This window comes from Thalia democratica, chromosome 2 (genome assembly GCF_965202585.1).
Source record: "Thalia democratica chromosome 2, ktThaDemo2.hap1.1, whole genome shotgun sequence".
Lineage (NCBI taxonomy): Eukaryota > Metazoa > Chordata > Thaliacea > Salpida > Salpidae > Thalia > Thalia democratica.
The window spans coordinates 41665965-41687687 of record NC_139166.1 but is presented as its reverse complement, the minus strand read 5'-3'; the positions used below and the strand labels follow the sequence as shown (position 1 = coordinate 41687687).

At 24.5% G+C, this 21723-nt stretch overlaps 1 protein-coding gene across 2 annotated transcripts in view; it reads right to left on the bottom strand.

Moving 5' to 3' along the window:
• Nucleotides 1-1854: 1854 nt before the first annotated feature.
• The window catches only part of LOC145830086 (TATA-binding protein-associated factor 172-like), a 58488-nt gene continuing 38619 nt past the window's right edge, over nt 1855-21723 (bottom strand). Inside the window, exons 24-42 of one of the 2 annotated variants that reach the window (XM_082937974.1) lie at nt 20381-20511; nt 20044-20161; nt 19875-19987; nt 19671-19808; nt 19229-19292; nt 17646-17794; nt 17384-17536; nt 17144-17266; nt 13883-14028; nt 12890-12967; nt 12368-12497; nt 9254-9395; nt 7439-7569; nt 6970-7089; nt 6339-6516; nt 6044-6215; nt 5488-5617; nt 3383-3595; nt 1855-3162 (exon numbers count right to left, since the gene is read on the bottom strand). In XM_082937974.1, coding sequence (XP_082794100.1) covers nt 3034-3162; nt 3383-3595; nt 5488-5617; nt 6044-6215; nt 6339-6516; nt 6970-7089; nt 7439-7569; nt 9254-9395; nt 12368-12497; nt 12890-12967; nt 13883-14028; nt 17144-17266; nt 17384-17536; nt 17646-17794; nt 19229-19292; nt 19671-19808; nt 19875-19987; nt 20044-20161; nt 20381-20511 — 2558 coding nt within the window. In that variant the 3' untranslated portion in view covers nt 1855-3033. The remainder of the gene's footprint in view (nt 3163-3382; nt 3596-5487; nt 5618-6043; nt 6216-6338; nt 6517-6969; nt 7090-7438; nt 7570-9253; nt 9396-12367; nt 12498-12889; nt 12968-13882; nt 14029-17143; nt 17267-17383; nt 17537-17645; nt 17795-19228; nt 19293-19670; nt 19809-19874; nt 19988-20043; nt 20162-20380; nt 20512-21723) is intronic. The other variant, XM_082937975.1, reaches the window with a different exon arrangement.

Below are 21723 nucleotides of genomic sequence, written 5' to 3'. Positions count from 1 at the left end.
TGAAGGGTTTGCTATTATTTCTAAAACGATCATTATTCATAAAACGAACAACCCGATGTTTTCTTACCCGATAGTTTTTAACTCGATCATTTCTAACCTGGTCTTATCTAACCTAATATTTTGTAACCTGATCAGCATACATAGATATATATATAAAATAAGGTTATTATTCAAGTTTGAACACCTTCTACAGAGCCCACTTGGAGGGCTTTTAAATAATTTACTGGAAATGTACGATTTTTAAAATACTGGTTCATATATTTCATAAAGCGTTATGAAACATATGTACCAGTATTTTTAAAATCATACATGGTCGTGTATATATGCATATATATGTTGATTTTTAATTAAAATTTTTTTGAAAAACAAACTAACTTTAGTAAAATTATTCTTATTTTAAAATTTTTACTTAATGTTTCGATAGTTTTACCAAAAAGATACTTTTAATTTTAGTCCTATGTTTAATTGTTATAATTTCAAATAATTTTTTTATTTTTACTGTACTAATCTGCTTTAGTGGAACTTTTTTTTGATTAAGTAAGATTTACAATACCTTATATATTTTTTGAATTCTGTTTTGTAAGATTCTTAAAGTAAGCTCTTATAACTTAGCTTTATCTAGATATTCTTATCATTTACGTAACTGAAATATGTTTATTAAAAACTGTGATGGAGTTAAAACGAGCTTTTGCTCGTATTTACACTTAACTACAAATAATTTTATTTTTAAGAATTCCTTTTTTTTTACGTCGTAGTTTCGTTTGCCTTTAGGTTTTTTACAATTCTATCAATAGAGTGTATGTAAAATAAAAATAATTATCAAAATAAGTCCAATCCCAATTTAGTTGTACTTATATAAATAACGAAATTTACCGCACGACCAACAACAATAGTATCCGAGACCAGTTTTATCGTTATTAGTATTCATCAGACACGAAACCAGTCGTAGGTTGTCTCGGATGCTGTTGGTCGTGTAAAGTTCATTACTTAACATTGACGGCGCGAACATCTCAACTTTGTTGATTATGGCCAAAATAAACAACGGTTAGTTGTAATGAAAACAAAAGATTGAATCAACTGATACTACTTTTTGGATATTGTATAACCGTAATTGAAAATTTCTAAGAAGTTTAACTAAACGGGATTTAATCACCCTCGAACTTATTAAACATGCATTATTAAATGTCAGTTACTTATTTCGCTCTAGGATTAAGTACAAATTTATTGTATGGTAGAAGCTATGGTTTTATTAAGATGGGTTATATCTTAAAAATTTGATTTTCACTAAGTAAAACAAAAGTATTCAAGTTCGCCTAATGTTTGTTTAAATTCTACAATCAAAATAGGTCTGTGCAAGTTGTAAAACAATTTGAGCAAGTTTAAACTGAAACAAACCAACTATAAATAGAAAAAAATCGGTTAGTCATTAAGTATAGAACGTTGCGCAGACTGTAATATAGAAATTATTTAAATATGAAGCTACCTGTAGATTATAGAATACAATATGAAGATTTTTGTATATGAATAGACATTTGTAAAGGTTTCACTTTAAAAATAATCAAGCTACTAAAATGATAAGAAGATTTAATTTAAACTTAGCTATAACAGCTTAATTTAAGAATCATACAAATAAGAATTAATTTTTTTCTTTAATAGTTTATTAAATCAAAAAAAGTATTGTTGAGAAAATGCCATAACTTGAAATTAAAATAGAACTGAAGTAAAACTATATAAAAATTAAGTTTCGTTTGAAACAAAATTTTATACAAGAAAAATTTCTGTTGAAGCTAGCTTTAAAAATAAATCTGGATTAAAAATTAAATTTCAAATGCTCCAGTAAGAAATTTTCGGGTTAAAAATGATATCACCCCAAATTGAAGTGCTTCGGACTAAATTTATCTACGTCCAGCCGATTAAAAACGTTGCCAGTCCCTATTCTAGAAAAAGAGCTGTCTTCATCAATGCAAGTAGTAAAAAAGGCTGGTAAAAACAATTATGAAAAACTACAATCAGCTTTTAAACATTTCAAAAAGAAGTTTTGGACAACAAAAAGTGACAAACTAACAGACATGATTTCAGAGCTCGTATTTTTATACTGAACTGTTCATGTTAGATATCAAAATTTTATTGCAAGTTTCTTTACTTTTAAATTTATAAGTCAATTATGGGTATGTAAATTATGCTCTTAATATTTTTTGTTTATCTAAACTACAATATTATTTATTTTATTTTTTTATTTCTATCACTTAATGGAAATCTAAACTTCACTCTTCGTTATTAAACTAAGTTAATAAACTGGAGTATATTTGTTTCAAATATTAATACTGAGCGACAGGTTACTGCACTTTTTGGACTAAAATTAACTTTTAAAATTTATAAAATGTGGCTATTTTCACAAATATGACATAAAAAAAATTTCTGTATTAATTGATCCTTGTAGTACATTTTTTTTACAATTTCAAGTTCTTTTTTTAGATGGGCTGTTTATGCAAAATACTGAATAAGAACTGGAATTGACATGCAGCCCGCATTTTACCAAAAAAAAATTAAAGTATTATTTAAAGATAAATAAGTGTGATAAAAATATACTTTGATTGAATTAATAATAGTAACTAAATGTTTTAAAAACACTGAAATATACATAACATTAAAAAAAACATTACTAGTACAAATCAAATCGTTAGATATTAAAAAAATCCTTTACATTTATTTTGAACACAAAGTAAATTTAAATTATCTATAAATAGAATTAAAAAACTATAAATTACTTTTTAGCGGCACTTCATAAATCAAACTTAAATGGATTATTATGGTGCAATTAAGTTATAGCTAACTATAATGATTTTAAAATGTATTTAAATCTCTGTATATAGCAAACAGACACATTAAAAGAAAATAAAAGTAGTAAGTAGAAAACTTAATCGTAATATTTTGTTTGTAAGGCGCATATTAACAATCTACACAAAAAAAAAATAACACCATCAACTTAAAAGCATATTAAATATGCAACACTTGTGTTTAAAACGTATTAAGTTATTGCATTGACTTAATAAAATTATCCAAATTGTATTGGTCTTCATATTGTGATTCTGCCCAAAGTTCATTAAGGCCATTTACCATCGATTTAAATCCTTTTGATGATGAACTTTTAACTTTCTTTTCCTAATTATTGATTTTTCAGTAAGTAGTTTTGTTTAAAACAAAAATAAGCCTGACTAAATTAACATAAAACTTATGAAAAAACAAAAAAAAAACTGCTTTTTATAAGTAATAAAACTTTTAACAAATTATTACTAAAATGAGTATGATTAAATAATTTTAGTTAAACCAAAAAAAAAGTTAAAAACATTGACATAGTCTCATTTAAAGGTAACGAACTAACCTTTTCATTCTTAACACCAACATCGAAGAGTCCTAACACCTGGCTGGTTCCCATGGAACTCAGAGCTCTATTATCCTGACTCACTACTGTATTTGCTACATTTAACTTAAACTTCTGAAGTCCCATTATTTTCTCTTCTAATGTATCTTTAGTTATTATTCTGTAAACTGTCACTGTTTTCTTCTGCCCAATTCTATGAGCTCGGTCCATTGCCTAAATACAAGTTATTTTTACAACTGATCAATATAGTTCGTTTGTAACTGATTTGGAAACATAAAAAGAATTCTTAAAAATTAATGCGATATGATGGGGTTTCAGTAAATTAACAATTTATTAAAACAATTTTTTTGTATTCCCTGTTTTCAAAAACAACTTTTATAAGTTTATAATTTTTTTACTTATCTGAATTGATTCGCCAAAACTTTAAAGTTACTTGTTTTTCGTTTCACTGCGCATTAACATAATAATTATATTTCTATTTATGTATATATTATTTTGATTTTTATAGTTTTATATTTGTATTACTGAATTTCAAACTTCAATTCTATTTAAATAATTACCTAGTTTTAGAATTTTTATATTAATTGAAGGCTTTTTAAAATTTAAAAATATTTTGACTAATTTTGATAATTTACATTAATTAAATATTTAAGAAAGAGATATCTAAACATTTCAACATCTAAACATAAACCAAAATATAATGTTATAAAACAGAGTGGAAACTCTGTGTAATGCAGTTAACTTGTTTAAAAGCTACTTCATTCATTTTTCGAATACATTAATAAAATAACAATATTATAGTTAAAGTAATTACTAATTAACTATTAATTGAATTTTAAATTATAGATGCATGTACTGTACAGGCACAAAACTTGAAGTCTAAAGTTTATTTTCATACAACAAAAAAACTATATAATTCATACTAGTTCTGTGTGCTTATTAAAAGTTTTTGTTATATCTAGAAGTAGTTAAAGAAATTAACAACTATAAACAAAAAATAATGCATGAAAATTTGTGTATTCACAAAGCAGATTATTGAAAAAGGGAAATTAAAAAAGTTAATTATAACTACACTAAATCAATAAATATATATGCTTTTAACCTAACGTACCAAAAAGCAAATGAAAAAACAACAAAAAAGCAAAGAAAAAGAAAAATTATTTATTTCAACCCACCTTTTTCCTTAACTGTAGCAACTAAAATAGGCAAAGAATTCTTAAACCTGGTAAATAAACACTTTGACACAAACCACCCATATCACAAAATCTTTAACAGGAACACACTCAAAATTTCTTATAGCTGTATGGAAAATTTTAAAACATAAATTCTTAAACACAATGACAAAATATTAAACAACCTAAACCTCAAACGACAAGAAAAAACCTGCAACTGCAGGAAGGAAAAATGCCCGTTAAACAGTAATTGCCTATCAAAAAATATAATCTACCAAGCAACTATAAAAACAGATGATATAACAAAATTTTACGTAGGTTCCACCAGTACAACATTTAAAAACAGATATAGCAACCATAAAGCAAGCTTTACTAACAAATTAAAAAGACACAATACCGAACTATCGAACTATATTTGGGAATTAAAAGACGCAAAAAAAGACTATAATTTAAAATGGGAAATACTCTGCAGAACCAAAACAAAACCAAAAAACAATAAAACATGTCATTTATGTTGCTTGGAAAAATACGAGATTGAAAAAATTAAAAAAGATTTATCATTAAATAAAAGAAGAGAAAGGCAGCAACCCTGCCTACATAATCAAAATATGTATTTCAAAAGAACAATAACCACTAAATAATAACAACAAAATAAATCTAAAAACAAGAACAAACAAAGCAAAGATAAGCTAACTTGTACATAAGTTGTTTTTAAAATAGGCTAACTAAAATTATTCAATTTTAGTTGAAACGTCACAATGTGTTTTTTTATTTTATTCTTTAAAAATCTTACTTTGTTCTTTATTATTGTTCTGAGGAGATGCATAAAGCATCGAAACTAAGTAAACAATTTGAAAACTAGTTGTTTTTTTATATTATAAATATATATGCTTTTAGTTTTTTTTAAAGTCATAATAATTTTGTTTGAAAAACCTGTAAATCGGTAGTTGGATTCCAGTCATGTTCCATGAAAATAACAGTATCTGCACCAGTCAAGTTTAAGCCAAGTCCTCCTACTTTTGTTGACAAAAGTAATACGTCTATTGAAGGATCCTTGTTAAATCTTAAAAAATTAAACATTTATGAATTCTTCCAAACATTACCATATAAAAGTTGGTAATGTTTGGTAGAAAAGATCAGTGAACGATAAATTTAACCTTTTTCTAAATAAATAAGTTTTAAACCAACAAATTAATTAAATTTGAATTAAGACTAGTCTCAAACAGCCATAGAAAAAAAAAGGTCTATTAACAAAATTAAGATATGTTTTCATAAACGACATTAGTATATACATTAGATATAATTTTATCTTAACTTAATACTTAAAGCAATTTAAAAAAAATTAACTACTTTTAATTTCTAGTTTATATACTTATTGTTTTAAAAGCTTTATAAACTCATCTTAAAGTTTAAACAAAATATCTATAAACTTTAGTAAAACTATCCAGTACCTACTACTAAATAGTTTAATGAATAAAATTTAACACACTTATTAACAACACTGAATCGCTGGTTTGCCTGAAGACTGGCATCGAGCCTTGTGTAAGTGAGTTCAGGCAAATGCTGTTTGAACAGGCTATGTTCTATCACATCCATCATATTTTTGTGCTTACAAAACAACAAAGCTCTATGTTCGCTTACTACTGAACTTGATGCGCTTGCTATAAAGTAAATCATTATTTCTCTGTGTTTTAAAATTAAGAAAATACAATTGTTATTAAAAAAAAATTGTAACAATTTGTACACAAATATAATTTTATCCATAACTATATTATACAACTGACTTCCAATACCACATCCATGCAAGAGTTGTTTTAAAGCGGTTAGTTTACAAGAGTTTCTTATGTCCATCAATTTATTTTTATCTCTTTTCATCTTATCACAAAATGCTTTGTATTGAGGGTGATTAGGAGTCAAAACAAAAGATGGATGATTGCAAACTTTTTGCAAATATTGCAGTGCCTAAAAAACGGTTACTATACTTATATTTAAGTTTAATTTATTAAAACCAGAAAAAAACAGCTTTAGTATTATTTAGTTAGTTTAATAACTTAAATTCAATTTTAACTCGAACGCAATTCTTAATTATCTTTATACTATACTTGAATATTTTAAAGTCTAGTCTTTAAAGCAATATAAAAATATTTTAAACGTAAGTTGTTACAGATGTTTGATAATTTAAGATCAAAACTTAGTAAGTTTGTTTGAAAACAATAAAGACAATCTAGTTTCATAATTTAATTACTTTAAAATGTTATGTTATATAGTACAACTAACTACTAGTAGTTTTAAATGAAAGGTTTAAAAACGTTTACCTGATGACAATAATAACGTTTTATAATTTAATTGGAAAGATTGAAGAATAAAAAATGTTTAAATATAAATATATAAAGTAATATATTGTATGATACTTACTTGAAAAACATGACAAGTCTTATTTACTGTCGACTTTTCGTCCAGCTCGTTAATTTCTTTTATTGAACTTTCTGCCATTTTTTTTGCGCGTGACTTCGCAAAGTCTTCATATAGTTCCAACTGTTTTGTTATTAAAAGCTTATTAATTCAACATAACTAGTTTTGTTATTTTTTATATGAAACAAATTAAAAAGCTTATATCCAACTATTTAACTGCAGATTGTTGTAATTACATTAATATTTAACTGTATGATTAACTTAAAATACTATAATCTAAACTTTGAAGGTTGTCATATTTTTGTGTTAACTTTAATATAACTCACAAAAATTATTAAAACTCAAGTAAATTTAGATTTTAAAATATAAAAATAGACAAAAATGAATCAATGCATTTGGTATAAATCATAATGGTCAAATTGAAGTGACGCGTAAATATAAAAGACTTTATGGATTAGGCATATATAATAACTTGTAATGGAGAAAGATTGCAGTAGTAGTCTTGTATAATTTTAGGTGGAAGGTCCTTGAGTACATCCTCCTTCATTCTTCTTAACATAAAGGGAAGAACTTGACGGTGAAGTGCGTTCATAGCTAGAAGTCCTGAGATAAGAGTTATTTTTTACAGTCCAGCTAATGCACTAATTTAACAGTCATATGAAACTAAAACATGTCTTAAAAAACATAAGTTTGATTCGCATAAAAAGTCCTAAATAGATGATTGTAGTAAGTTGGGGGGCTATAACTAATAAAGGAGGATTATAATTTTAAGCAATAACTAGTAGAAGGTAATAACTACTAACTTACACTACGTATTCTGGAATTCGTAATGAAAAGTAAAAGAAAAAGATCTGATATTGAAGAGAAATTTGAAAATTACAATAGATTTTCTAGGGTTTGTGTGGCTTATTATATCGTATTTCATTTACTATCAGGGTTCGTGCGCGAATTTTTTTTCATTTAGCCTGACTGGGACCAATTTAGCCTGACATTTTTCAATGTAAGGAAAATCCCCTTTAGAAGTCATTTTAGATATTGGGGGGTCTCAATTAGTACTATTGTAGTTTCCGACTTCAACTAGCTTTATCTCAAAAGTATTTTGAGCTTTAAAAACCTGCAAAAAGCAACTCATAGCTTAGTTACAACTCAATAAAATAAGACTAAATTGTGAAAAAGGTGATTGACCCCCTCTATGCTCTTAACATAACAAGTTCAGTGATCAGTTTTAAAATAAGTGTTATATCTAATCAATTACTAGTGTAAAAATATAATATACATTAATAAACACAATTGTTCAATTTAATTAAGCACTAAGTAAAAGTATTATAACCAGAAGATTTATAATAAAACGACGTGTATTGTCATGTTTTACTAAAATTTAAAATGAAACGCTTACACGAGTATTAAAATTCAAACAAACACTTAAGTTGTTAAACTAAACTGTAATGTTTAAACTGTATTTTTTTAATGAATTTTCATACTTATGACGTATATAATCTACTCAAAACAAAATAATGAAGATTCTTAAAAAAATTTTAGAGATTCAACAAAAGGTTTTAAGCGTTTTTTTTACAAATACTGACTGATTTTGTCTTTAATAACTAAATAATTATTTAGAATGAAATTGACATCTCAACTTGATCTTAAAAAAATGTTTCAATTTTTTTTTTATCATAAATTTTGAAGCATTTGAACTGAGAAAAACTGAGATTCTCAAATTTTTAAATAAAAAAACTGATTTAGCCTGACGTTTTTCAGCTTTTTTCTAAAAAACTGATTTAGCCTGACTTAGCCTGATTTAGCTTGACGCGCACGAACCCTGTACTATCATTATCTTTATAGGTCGATCATCATTTAAAATTCAATAAACTTAACAAACTAAGAAAGGAGATATTCTTCATGAGCGATCTTCATCGTTTTAAAATGCATGAATAAATTTACATAAAAGTTAGTGGAACAGGAAAAATCTAAATCAATAAATGTAGCTCATTTTATAGTATTTCACTAACTATTGATTTTTTTACAGATCACTTATTTATTAAAACTAAATAAACTTAATCCCCTTTTATTTAAGAAAACTTAAATAAGGAGTTTTATTTAGTTTACTGCGAATGGGGGCGTCATTTATAATTTAATGAAAGAGTCGCAAATAAAAAAAATTTTTGGAAAACTTAGTTTAAAACAATAATAAATTAATTAAGTAGCTTTTTCTAAATATTTTAACAAAACTTCAACAAAAACATAAATATGTTAAAATAAAACTTTTTCTAAACATATAAATATAAACCTGACTCTTGTTCTTTTGAAGAACACTTAGCGTCTCTGCTGGCAACGATGGGTTTAGTAAACTTTTGTGAAAATTCATGCTCTGTACCTAAGAATCCTGGAATTAGGAAGTCGAACAATGACCACAATTCTAGCACATTGTTCTGTTAAAATTTTATATAAACAATTTTCTATTAATATATAAGTAAAACATAGTTGCATGCATGATGAAAATAGAATAAAAAATACATACCAAGAATTTAAAACTAATCATTTAATTATTGAGCCTTAGTTATTATAAATTAGTTTTCTTAACTTTATGCTGAAAATAGAAATCTTTTGTTAATAAGTAACACAAGTATAAAAAAATAAGAGCATAATTTAGATGAGTTTTAAATGCTTAATATAGAATTTAACAGTAATTTTTAAATAATACTAATAACTTTTTTATATAAGGTGTTAAAACAGTTCGATAAGTATGTAAACGTTGTTTATTAACCTTATAACTTAAACATACTTGATATTTACACAAAGGTGTTTTTGAAACTGATAAATATTAATTATAAAACTGATGATGTTATCTTTTAAAAAATGCTTATAACAGCTAGGCCACTGGTTACTAGTTTTTTGTAAATATCTTCCAAGATTTTGAAAGTAATAGTTTTCTTTACTCTTTTTAATAAAATAATAAATTAAAATAGTTTTTGTAAATTGAAACCGCTAAAAAGATTCAGTATTGCTTTTTCAAATGTGTTTTATTCCATTGCAACTTTTACTATTTTTTAAAACTAATTGGATAATAAAATAATTTAAAAATAAATTTCAAGTTAGTCAAAATAATTACTATATAAATGTAAATCCATAACACTGATCTAACATAAATAACTTTAATATCTAGTTACAACTTAAAGTTATCTGTAGAGTTTTTTATTGATTTTTAACAAATATTTGATAGAATGTAGTCCCTAATTTTACTTTTTCTTCTTATATTATCATTTTACTTTAAAGTACTTTTACATTTTTTACAACTATGAAGAAATAAACATTGTTGTATTTTAAAAAATCTTAATTTCATTTGTTAATATATTTACAACAATTAACTAAAACATTTCTATTTTATAAGTTCTGAAAAGTTCTGAAAATTCAAATTTGACAATTCAAATTCTATAAACTTTTTTATTGTATATCTTTATTAATAATTATCTTCTTCAAACTTTTTTATACTATTGTAACCTTATTAATTAACTATGAGGGATTTTTTTTACAAAAGTTTAAATATATTATTTGTGATATGGCTTAAATAAGTTTCTAAACATAGTAATTTCATAAAATATTATAAAAAAAACTTACTTCTATATACATTTTTAAATGACCCCTTATGTATATAAAAAAAGTTATTAGAACTAAAAATTTCATGTAACCTGAATAGTTAATTTATTATGATTTACTAAGACTTTTAAAATGTCTTTTCACATACCAGGGTTGCCACCGGTTTTTAGCAAATTTTCTCCAAGTTTTCAAAGTTTCTTCCAGGTTTTAGATATTACATCTTTTTTTGACCATTTTTTGTAGTAAATTAATCTTAAGTTAAAAATGGTGCTTTCGATAGATTTAAACGACATATTATTACTATCATTTATTTTTTCTAATTCTATTGCCATATTTCAGTAAATAACAAAGTTTTTTAGGCCAAATCTCAAAATAAAATTTAGAATTTTAACAATGTACAAAAAGGCCGAAATAAGGTTTATAAAGATGAAAACAGTGAAAAAAAAATTGGAGATAAATAAATACTATAAAAGCAGGGTTGCCACTCGTTTTTTCCAAATTTTTTTCAGCTTTTCCAAATTATTTCCAGGTGTTCTAAATTTCTTCCAGGTTTTTGAAAGCATATCTTTTTTTGATAATTTTAGCAGTAAGTTATTATTTAGTTAAAAAAACTGCTGTTCAAAAGATATAAAGTCTTAAGAGATAATGTAAGTATTGCAATTTATTTTATTTTGTTGGAATCTGTACTAAATTTTTCTTAGATAGTTTTTCAAAAGCCGTTATTTTGGTTAGATACAAATAGCTAAAAGTCTACTTAAATTTTTTGTTCAAGTAACTTAAATAATTAAGTATTTTAAATTATTTACTGTCCTTCAAAAATCTGACAGTGTCATTAGATATTTTATTCCTTTAAAAACAAAAATAATGTTACAAATAAAAATATTTCTTTATTTATCTATGACTTAACATTCTTTTTAAATTTACGGTGTCTTGATATAACTAATAAAATCTATGAAAAAGTAATCAACATAACCTAAGTTGTAGGTAAAGATAGCATAAAGATAAAAACAACACTTACCTTACAAAAAAAACTCCTTAAATATAAAAGTAATTTTTAATCTAAATAAACATCTAAATAATACTTTAAGCTTTATAAAACTTTTTATTTTTAATTTAAGAAAAAAATTAACTTGTTTGAAGTATATTAAATTCATCTTGTACTAAAATAGAAGAATGACAACATACAAAACAAACATTGTTTAGTTTACAATATTTTTTGTTAAAAAATTTTTAAGAGTTTTGTGTTCACTATATATTTTTCTGTAAAAAATTTGTAACATTTTTGTTACAAGTACAAAATAATGTTTTTATTTCTTTCCTAATGACTTCCACTCACTAAAAATATCAACAAAAAGTTAATATTAAAACATTAGAGTTTCAATAACAACAAATTTAACAGATTTATAAGTCATAAAAACTTCATGTATTTTAATTTTATCTACTTAAAAAAAATTAACAACAACTCAAACTTGAAAAATTCCAGGTTTTTCCAGTTTTTTTTTCAAAATTACTCAAATTCCAGGTTTTTTTAGGTTAAGTGGCCCTGTAAAGGTAATAAAAAACAACTAATAATTATCAGATTTGGATATATCGGAATTTAAAATGTATAAATTTGAAATTTTGTGCACCGTGTTCACAGCATTAAAAAGTCAATAAGTTAATAACAAAAAACTAGTCAATGAAAATTTCAACTACATAAAAAAAAAATACCACATTTTGTTTGTTTGTATTAACAAAAATAGTTATGCTGCAAAGTGCAATAAAAAACTATATAAGAAATTAATTCTTCATAAAATAATTTACAAACTTGTATTGGTGTACCAGTCAATATAAGCCTGTGGTTAGCCTTTAGAGTTTTCACACTTTGTGAAATTTTGCTTTTTCCGTTTCTAATAATGTGACCTTCATCGAGTATACAGTAGTTCCAAAAAAACTTACTTGAAATAATATACAAGTAACAATATAAAGAAATTGGTTGCAACAAAAAAGTTACATCATTAACTAAATTTACAAGAGTTATTTTACTTTTATATTTCTCCGAAAAATCTTTAAATATTTCATGTCATAAGTTATTATATTAGTAAATTTATATCAATACACTATAAAATTACTTAAAAACATTGCTAGCTTGACTTTAAATACTTTAAAGTTGTTAAAACTATTTATAAATATAAAATTACGCACTTAATCTTCTTTAAAAAAATAAATTACAGTTAATTAACACAGTTAATATTTTTATACCATAAATATTGTTTATATATTAGGTTTTATAAACTATAATCAATTAGTATATATATATAATATAAATAAAATTACATAAATCACCAACCTGAAAAAATTAATGTCATTTCTAACAACTTCATACGAGGCAACAACTATATTATAATTTTGGACTTGTTTTTGCAGTCTGAAAATTTTTATCAACCTTCGAAATGCTCTTACATATTATTCTACACATAAGTTATTTGCAATGTTTTTTAGTTTAGAGGGGTAAAAAATTGTTGTTTGTCGTTTTGACTCTTAAAAGTTATGTGTATAACTAAATATTTACTAAGTAAATAAATTCAAGGATTTTTTTATCATAACGAAATAAGTATATAAAAAATCATCAAAACTAAAAAATTGCTTTAATGAATTCGAGAACACTTTTGTATTGCATATTTTTAACAATTTTACTACTGATATCATTTGAATTTAAATATGTAAACTGCATTGAAAGTAATTACAAAATATCTATTTCTAACACACAAGGTTACCACAATAAAGCTGAAAAAAATTCCGGAATTTTCTAAATCAAATTCTTTATTAAAATTGATTTAAAAATACATAACGAAAGCCTTTAAAATAAATGAAGATAATTAAATATTTTAATTTATTCCAAAAGTTCAATTTAACCCTGAAAAAAAGATGAATTGCAAATGCAATTGTTTAGAAAATAACGTTAGCTAAATTCTGTTTTTATTGATGATAAACTTTCTTATTAAGGTCATCTTAATAAAAAATTCCTGACTTTTTTTATAAACCACCATTTTTCCTAACTTTCCTGACTTTGTGGCAACCCTGAATACGCAACAAACATTAAAATACTGTTTAAATTCGCAGTTATACTTTTTCGTGATTTTTTTTTTGATTTTTACTAAAATCTATACATTATGAACACAATTTTTTCTAATTTATAAAATTATACAAAATATTAAATTTCGAACGTAATTAATTAAGATGTAATTTAAAGAAATTTTCTACAAATAAACAACTTTAATTTAAATGACATAAAACTATTTGTTTGGTAGTAATGAAAATTAATATTTAACATTCAATGAACCTGTTTCTGTCGGTTGGGTTTCCATAATAGTGCAAAGGTTTTAAAAAATCACAAAACTTCAAAGTTTCTTCAACCCAATGTCCAGTTAATGTTGGAGGACAAACAACTAATGACATAACTTTACTTTTATGCTTTTTGAGTTTCTCCTGTCCGAAATAAAAACTTAAAATGTTTAAAGTTTTCAGTATAATTAAAAGTTTCAAACCTTAGTTTTTATCAAACCTAAAATTTTACTTTTTTGTAATACACATAAATAAATAAAATGAACAAAAATTTACTAAGCATAAAGTATTTCAAGTTTAGCTTAGTTTATTATTTAAAAATTTTAATAACTTATTACAAGCTGTCAATTTTTATCTGTAAAACTAATTTAAATTTTAATGTCAAATGCAACATATTGAAAAAAAAAATATTTTTTAAAGTTCTAAAAATTTAAAAACATTACAAGCTAGTTAAATTCCAGAAGATATCAGCACCTTATATTAAAAAGACTTTTTTTAATTACAACAAAATTATTAAACTTACTAAATAACGTGTACTTTATTTCTAGATAGTTAAAATATTCACACTAGTTATGATTATTAAGAAACTAGAGTACACTTAAAGGAGTAAGCTATTGTTCCGGCTTTTACTCTCAAATTTATTTATTGTCGATACTTTATATGTATTTTATTATTATGTGTTTATTTACGAACTAGTTTATCAGACAACTACTATTTAATCTATACAGTATCAGATAAACTACAATTTCAAAATATATAATTCTAAAAAATAATACAATAGACCACATAAAATTAGTATAACAAGGTTTTAGTTTAATTCATTTTACAAGGCTGCCATTCGTTTTTCAAAATTCTTTCCAGGTTTTCCAAACTTTTTCCAGGTTTTTAAAACTACAAATGTTTGGGTCTATTTTTAGTTTAAAGTTAAGTTTTAATGTATGAAACTGCGTTAAATAGTACAAAATCATTGAAAAAATACTCTAAAGCTACGTTAAATACGTTTTTAAATAATAAAAATTTTGATGTTGACAAAATTTTTCATTTATATGATAGATTTTTTGTATCAAGTTGAAATTTTACTCCTAAAAACGTTAAAAATTTTAGGTTTTTCCAGGTTATTTTTGCTTAAGTTGTCAAATTCCAGGTTAAGTGGCAACCCTAATTTTTAAGGTTAAAGTGTTTTTTAGATTTCTCACATTCATCGTTTTTCCATGTTATTTTAACTTAAATTGTCAAATTCCAGGTCTTTAGGTAACCCTGTAGCTAAGAGAGAAAAATCTAGACAAGGAAATGTCTAAGGGGAAGCTAAAAACCAGATTCGTAGCTTGGTACGTTTCTGCATAAAACGTATTCGTTTTTACTTAGTTTTGCACTCCTGAGAGATAATTTTTACATTAACTGTACTCTCTAGCACTTTTGGTGTCGTAAATATTGAATAAAAAAGTAGATGTAAGAGAGGATCTTTTACTATTGAAATGTTTGTGATGAGTCAAAAAGAGCTTAACTTCTTTTTTGTGTTACAAAAGAGCAAATACAGATAGAAGATATATACAAGATGAATTTAAAAGTAGATGAACCTTCAAAGTAAACTAACATGAAGAATTAACTTTTGTTTTAAACCAAATTGACTCACAGTTGAATGTTTTAAGATTAAATCCCTGTAGTTGACAAATATACAAAAATGAAAAACTTTTGAAACAGTGATGACAATATAATTTCCTGGAGGTTTATCAAGAAGATTAGAATCTATTAAATCAGAAAAATCTACACAATAAGACAAATACTTGCAACAAGAAGACAAACTGAAAAATTCAATAATATAAAAGTTTCAAGAATAATATAAACAAATTATATTTTTTTTTTTTTAGAACTTTATTTTTTAATTAAAACTTGTTTTAAAGATTTTATCAATGCTTAGGTTAGTTTAAGTTTTTATTTTTTCAAGATTAATATAAACAATATATGGTTTTTAATTGTATTTAATTTTTCTAAAATTTTATTTTTTTACAAGCATTGTTGTTTACAATATAAAGATTTTTGCATTTTATTTTTCCTTTAATCAAGAATATATATTGTATCTGTTGTTTCAAAATAAGTTTATAAATTTTAGAGTGGCTTACTAAATTTTTAAAATATGTCAGTTTAATTCTTTAATCAATGTTTGATAAATGATATAAGGTTTTAAAATAATTGTATTATTAATTCATAACAAGTTAAAAAGAAAAAAAATTAATATATTTTATGTTTGAATTTGTTCATATGTTTTACATTGTTTCTGAAAAATAATGATGTTTAATATTCAAAGTTTGTGGTTATTTAAGGCCATAGGGGGGGTCCAAAATTTTTTTTTTTTACAAAAATTAATTATGGCTTTTATATGAAAGCTTAAAATACAAAATACAAGCCTGCTTTTATAGAATTCAAAAATATCATTTAACTTTTGAGATATTATATTTTTTGTAAAAAGTTTCCGATACAAACATATGGACCACAAATTTTTCGAGGTCAATTTTCTCGGAAATTAAAAAATTCACTGAAAATATATCTCCTTCATTTTTCAAGCGATCGTCTTCAAATTTTCAGGAAATGTTCCTTATATTAAAAGGAAAAAACGTTACTTTAGAATTTTAATAGTATAAAAAAAATTAAAATGTTATGACAAAAATTTAAAAAAAATGTTTATTTTTCAAAAAAAAAATGTTTACAATTTTTTTTCTAATTCCAAAGTTTTCAATTTTTTTAATTTTTTTGTTATTGTATAAAGATTAGACTGTGAAAGTTTGAAGAAGATTGCTTGAAACTATTTAACTTCAGATTGCACCATCAAGAATCAAAAGCTATTCAACTCCAGATTATGACCTGGACTTTAATATTTGTAACTTTTGTTAACCTAGATATAGTCACTAGTAATATGTTGACAGTCTAACTAAAAGCTCAGAGTACTTAGTATTGAAGTATCCGTTTGAAGTTAGATCAAAATAGACAGAAACGTAATCATTGTGACTCAACATCAGAAACATTTTCAGTCTTAGTTTAGGTTATACTAAATCAAATCGCTTTATACTAAAGGTTTTATCAAATCGCAACAAAAGTTTACGGTCGTGCAGTGAATACTAGTTATAATCATAAGATGCCTGAAATAAATTTCAGTTATGCTGATAGTATCCAAAGCATTATCATTTGAAAAAACTTATAAAGCTTTTTGCTAAATGTGTCATACTTAAATACAACCTAATTTAACAATCATTAAAAAAATTACTTTGAAAAAGTGATCAGAAGCAACAATACAAATTGTTTGCAAGGTTTTACCCAGACCCATATCATCACACAGTATCCCATGCAACTTGTATCTATTCAAAAAAGCCAGCCATTTCACTCCGTCCTGTTTTAATCGAAATAATAAATAAAAACATTGTAAAAATTTAATATATTAAGTAAATTTTACTAAATCTTTATTTAGATTTTTTTTTTCATATATATTAAAATTATTTAGCTCTACCTGTTGGTATTCTCGTAAATTAGCATTTATTTTAATTGGAACTTTATATTCTTCCAGTGATCTGCTGTCAAACAACTGTTCTAGAAACTTTCTATCTTCCGTTTTCTTTTCGATTAGCGAATGTGGCATGTCTACGGGATCAGGAATGCTCGACTGCATAACACAACTTATATTAGTTTAATGCTAATAAAAAAAAATCAAATAAAACTAATAAGAGTTGAAATATCTAAAATATGGTTATTTTAATCAAAAGTCAACTCACTTCAACTGGTATATATTGGATTAAATTTGCAAAACAAGAAGTTGATAGTAGACGAACTTGGGGGTCAAAATCACCCATTTTTCCTAACAATGGTACAACGAACAATACTGCATAACTGACAACATTGCTACCAAGTTTGTTTACAACATCTGAAAGAATTAAGTTTTAGTATTTGTTAGAAAGTAATAAAAGTTTTACTACCAAAGTTAAATTATAGAAATTTGAAGTAGTGTTTTATATTAAAAAGGGTTGCCACTTTTAAAACCAGAACAAATTATCCTGAGTGACCTTAAACTGCCCTGAGTCATCCGGAGTTTTTTTTTCAAAACCTTTAAAAAATATTCGCCTCTGGAGCAAACTACTTATACCTCATGTTCATTTTTTTTTTCTTAATAATTAAAAGGGGGGTTGTATGTGTATTATTCTATATAAGATGTTCACTAAACTTGTGTGAAATACAGTTTTTGAAGATTCAACGTTTTAAGTTTAAATCAATTGAGATAAAAAAAAATTGTGAATAATTTTGTGCATGTTAGTTATCTTTGATCGAAAAGGAAGTAGTTTTTTTTTTTTGAAATTTAATTGACTTACACTAATCTTACCACATTAAGTATGTACTCACTCGCATGAATAAACTCAAATCATGATAAATATTAATTTGAGACGTAAAACAAAAACTACAATGTTATTTCTAAGAATAGTGAAGAAGTAGCCGCGAGGCTAAAAACTTGTTAAATATGCTTTTCAAAATCAAAAAAAATCTTGTTCTTGAACAAAACATTGAAACTTGATTAACTAAACCTCATTCTAGCTCTTAAAAAAATGCGCCGTGAGATTAAAAAAATCTAAAACTATACTGAGAATTTTATATAAAACTACCTAAAGTCATCCAGAGTTAAAAAAAAAAATCAAAATATCCTGAGTCTCCTTAAGTGTGTAGCAATTTTGATTGTAGTATTGAATAACTTTAATTCCGACACTACTGTAAACTATTGAATACAAAAAATTATCTTGAACTATGTAGAATTTAAGTTATGCAAACTTTTATAAATACTCTTGAGTACAAATTTAAAAATCAAAAATAAACTATGTATTGTAAAAATACAAAGAAACGTATACTACTGCTTGATACTCTTAAAGTGCTTCTGTGGTTTAATTATCTTACTTTTAACAGGGTTGCCACTCGTTTTTTTTTTCAAAAATTTTCCAGGTTTTCTAAATTTCTTCCAGGCTTTTAAAAGTACTCATTTTTGGGTCTATTTTTAGTTTCAAGTAAATTTCTATATAAGAAATTTTGTTATATAGTATAAAAACATTGAAAAGATACTGTAAATTTACTTTAAATGTGTATTTAAAAAAAAAATTTAATGAAAAAAAAATCTTATCTATATGATAGATTTTTTGTGTCAAATCGAAATTTTACTACTAAAAATGTTAAAATTATTAAAAACTCTAGGTTTTTTCAGGTTATTTTCGCCTAAATTGTCGAATTCCAGGTTTTTCTAGGTTAAGTAGCAACTCTGTTTTAATGAACAGTTTTGATATAAATTTGACTATATTAAAATTTAACAAAATAAACTTACTTGCTATAGTTTCTACGGAGCCTCTTCTCTTAGAAAGATTGTTGGATTCAAAGTTAGGTAAAACCTACATTAAATGCTTTGTTTGTTAAATTAAAGTAAACAATTGTAATTTTTTTCTATTAAAAAATTTCAGTACTAAAATATTTCTTATTGCAAGGTAGCAACAATTATTTTTAACATGTTTAATTTTAATTAATTTTTAGTATTATAAATACACAATTCATAAAAGTATTTCAATTATACATTAAAAAAATTAAAATTGTACAAAAAAAATATATGATATTAGTTATATACAATTTATAAAGTTATATATATAAAACAGAACTATAACATTTAATAATATATTTACAAACAAATACTAGGTATTCATAAAAACTAAAATAGAATATTCTTATAACTATCATTACACAGCCAATACAATTCTATTACACCACAAGCTGACCTCTTCAATAATGCTAGGCAATACATGTCGAGGTTGATGTTTAGCCATTAAAGCTAAACAGTTCGAAGTGATAAAGCGAACGTTAGAATAGTCATGGTACAAAAGATTAAGCAAGCTTCTTAAATATTTTTCAATAACCTGAAATATAAAACGTTTTGTAGTTGTTATTAAACAATGAAAAAAATAAACTTTTATAGGTTTTACTTTTAGAGCAATAGTAGACTCCAAGGAATCAAAGATAGAGGAGAGAAGAGCAATAGCTTGTATTAAAACTTTCAACTCTAAGTCCGACGTCTTCTTTAAAAAACTATCATCTTCTATGTAAAAATATTTTTTTTTAAATCAAATATTTTAATTAACAAATAATTCAAACCATTTATACAACTAAAGATTTTTTCCACATGTCCCACAGAGTCAAACAGCTTTTCTTTAAAATTGCTGCAGATTGTTTTCAAGCAAATCGATGCATTACCACTTGATATATTTTCTCTCTATACAAAATATTAATAAACAAACTTAATAAACAAACCAAAGCTATCAACATAAAAAATTCAAAGGATAAAACAAAAATAATTACTGTTTAAATCTATTTTATAAAAGGAAAACTTGAAACTATGTATGAAATTATATACATAAAAATATCAATATTGTAGGAAGTAAAAAGTTCTCACATGTAATAAAAAAAATAACATAGATATAAAACAAACTACCGATTGAGTTGTAGGTGTGTTTCTATTCTTTTTTAAACAAGCTTCCAGCTTACATCTCTGGTACAGTATGGTAAGAATTGCATCTCTGCACAAGTTTGAGTTTTTCAAGCGAAAAGATTCGATTATACTTTCTGTTAGAATCAATAACGTATTTCTTAGTTGATTTTTGGTTTAAAATTCTTATTACAAAAAACAGTTAAATATTACTTTGATATAATATTCATAGTGAACTAGTTAAACGTACTGATGATTATGATTTTAATGTTAATAAAACATGTAAGAAACTATTAGTAACAAGTTTTTCTTTTTTTTTTATAAATATGCTAAAAAGTAAAAACAAACTACACTTTCTATAAAAAAGAACACAATTAGATTAAAAAATGGGAAATAATTTTAGTCTGAGACACTAAAAACTAAACAAATTATTTTATCTTGACTTTATTGCTTATTTTAAATTATTATTAATTCAAAAAGAAATTTTTGTTATTTTGTATTAGTATAAAAAATTATTATAAATTTTATTATGAGATTTAAAGATATTGAAAGCTTGACATAGTTTTTTATCTTAATTTATCATATAAATTTTAATAAATATAATTTGTATACTCAAAATTATTTCAAGCTATAGAACTTTGCTAAATTTAAAAAAAATTAAAGACTTTCATGTAAACATTTCACTAGTGATTTAAGTTTATTGCACCGACCAAAAGAGGTGAAAATAGAAAACAAAAAATATTGTGATTTTATCCGCCATATGATAAGGCAATAAAAACAAACAGAGGCAGAAATTTCATCAACTTAATAAACAAACATTTCGGTTAAAAGAGCAAAATGAAGAACTTTATCAACAAAAATAATGTGAAGATCAGCTACTCTTGCATGATCAACATTGAAAAAACCATCAAATGTCATAATTTTAAGATCCTTCAAGCTAAAAAAAATAAAAATAGTGCAAAAAAGTGCAACTGCAGAAAAAAAACTCGAATGTTAATTAAAAAATAGTAAGTGTAGAAAAGAAAATGTCATATTGAAGCTAAAATAAAGACTAACAACGAAAGCAAGGTGTATATATGACTAACAGAAAACGATATCAAAAAAGAATCACATTTAAAAACAACATTTAAGTCTGACTCAGACCAAAAGAATCATTAAAAATGTAAAAATATATATGAACTCAATGAACTATCTGGAGAAATCCACAGACTAAAAAAAAAAGAATATGAAATCCAATGGAAAATAATCGAGCAAATTCGAAAATCCAGACAAGGCAGAGACACATGCAAACTATGAGGCGCTAACAATTCTAAAGGAAAAATATGAACAGTATCAACAGAAGAAACGAA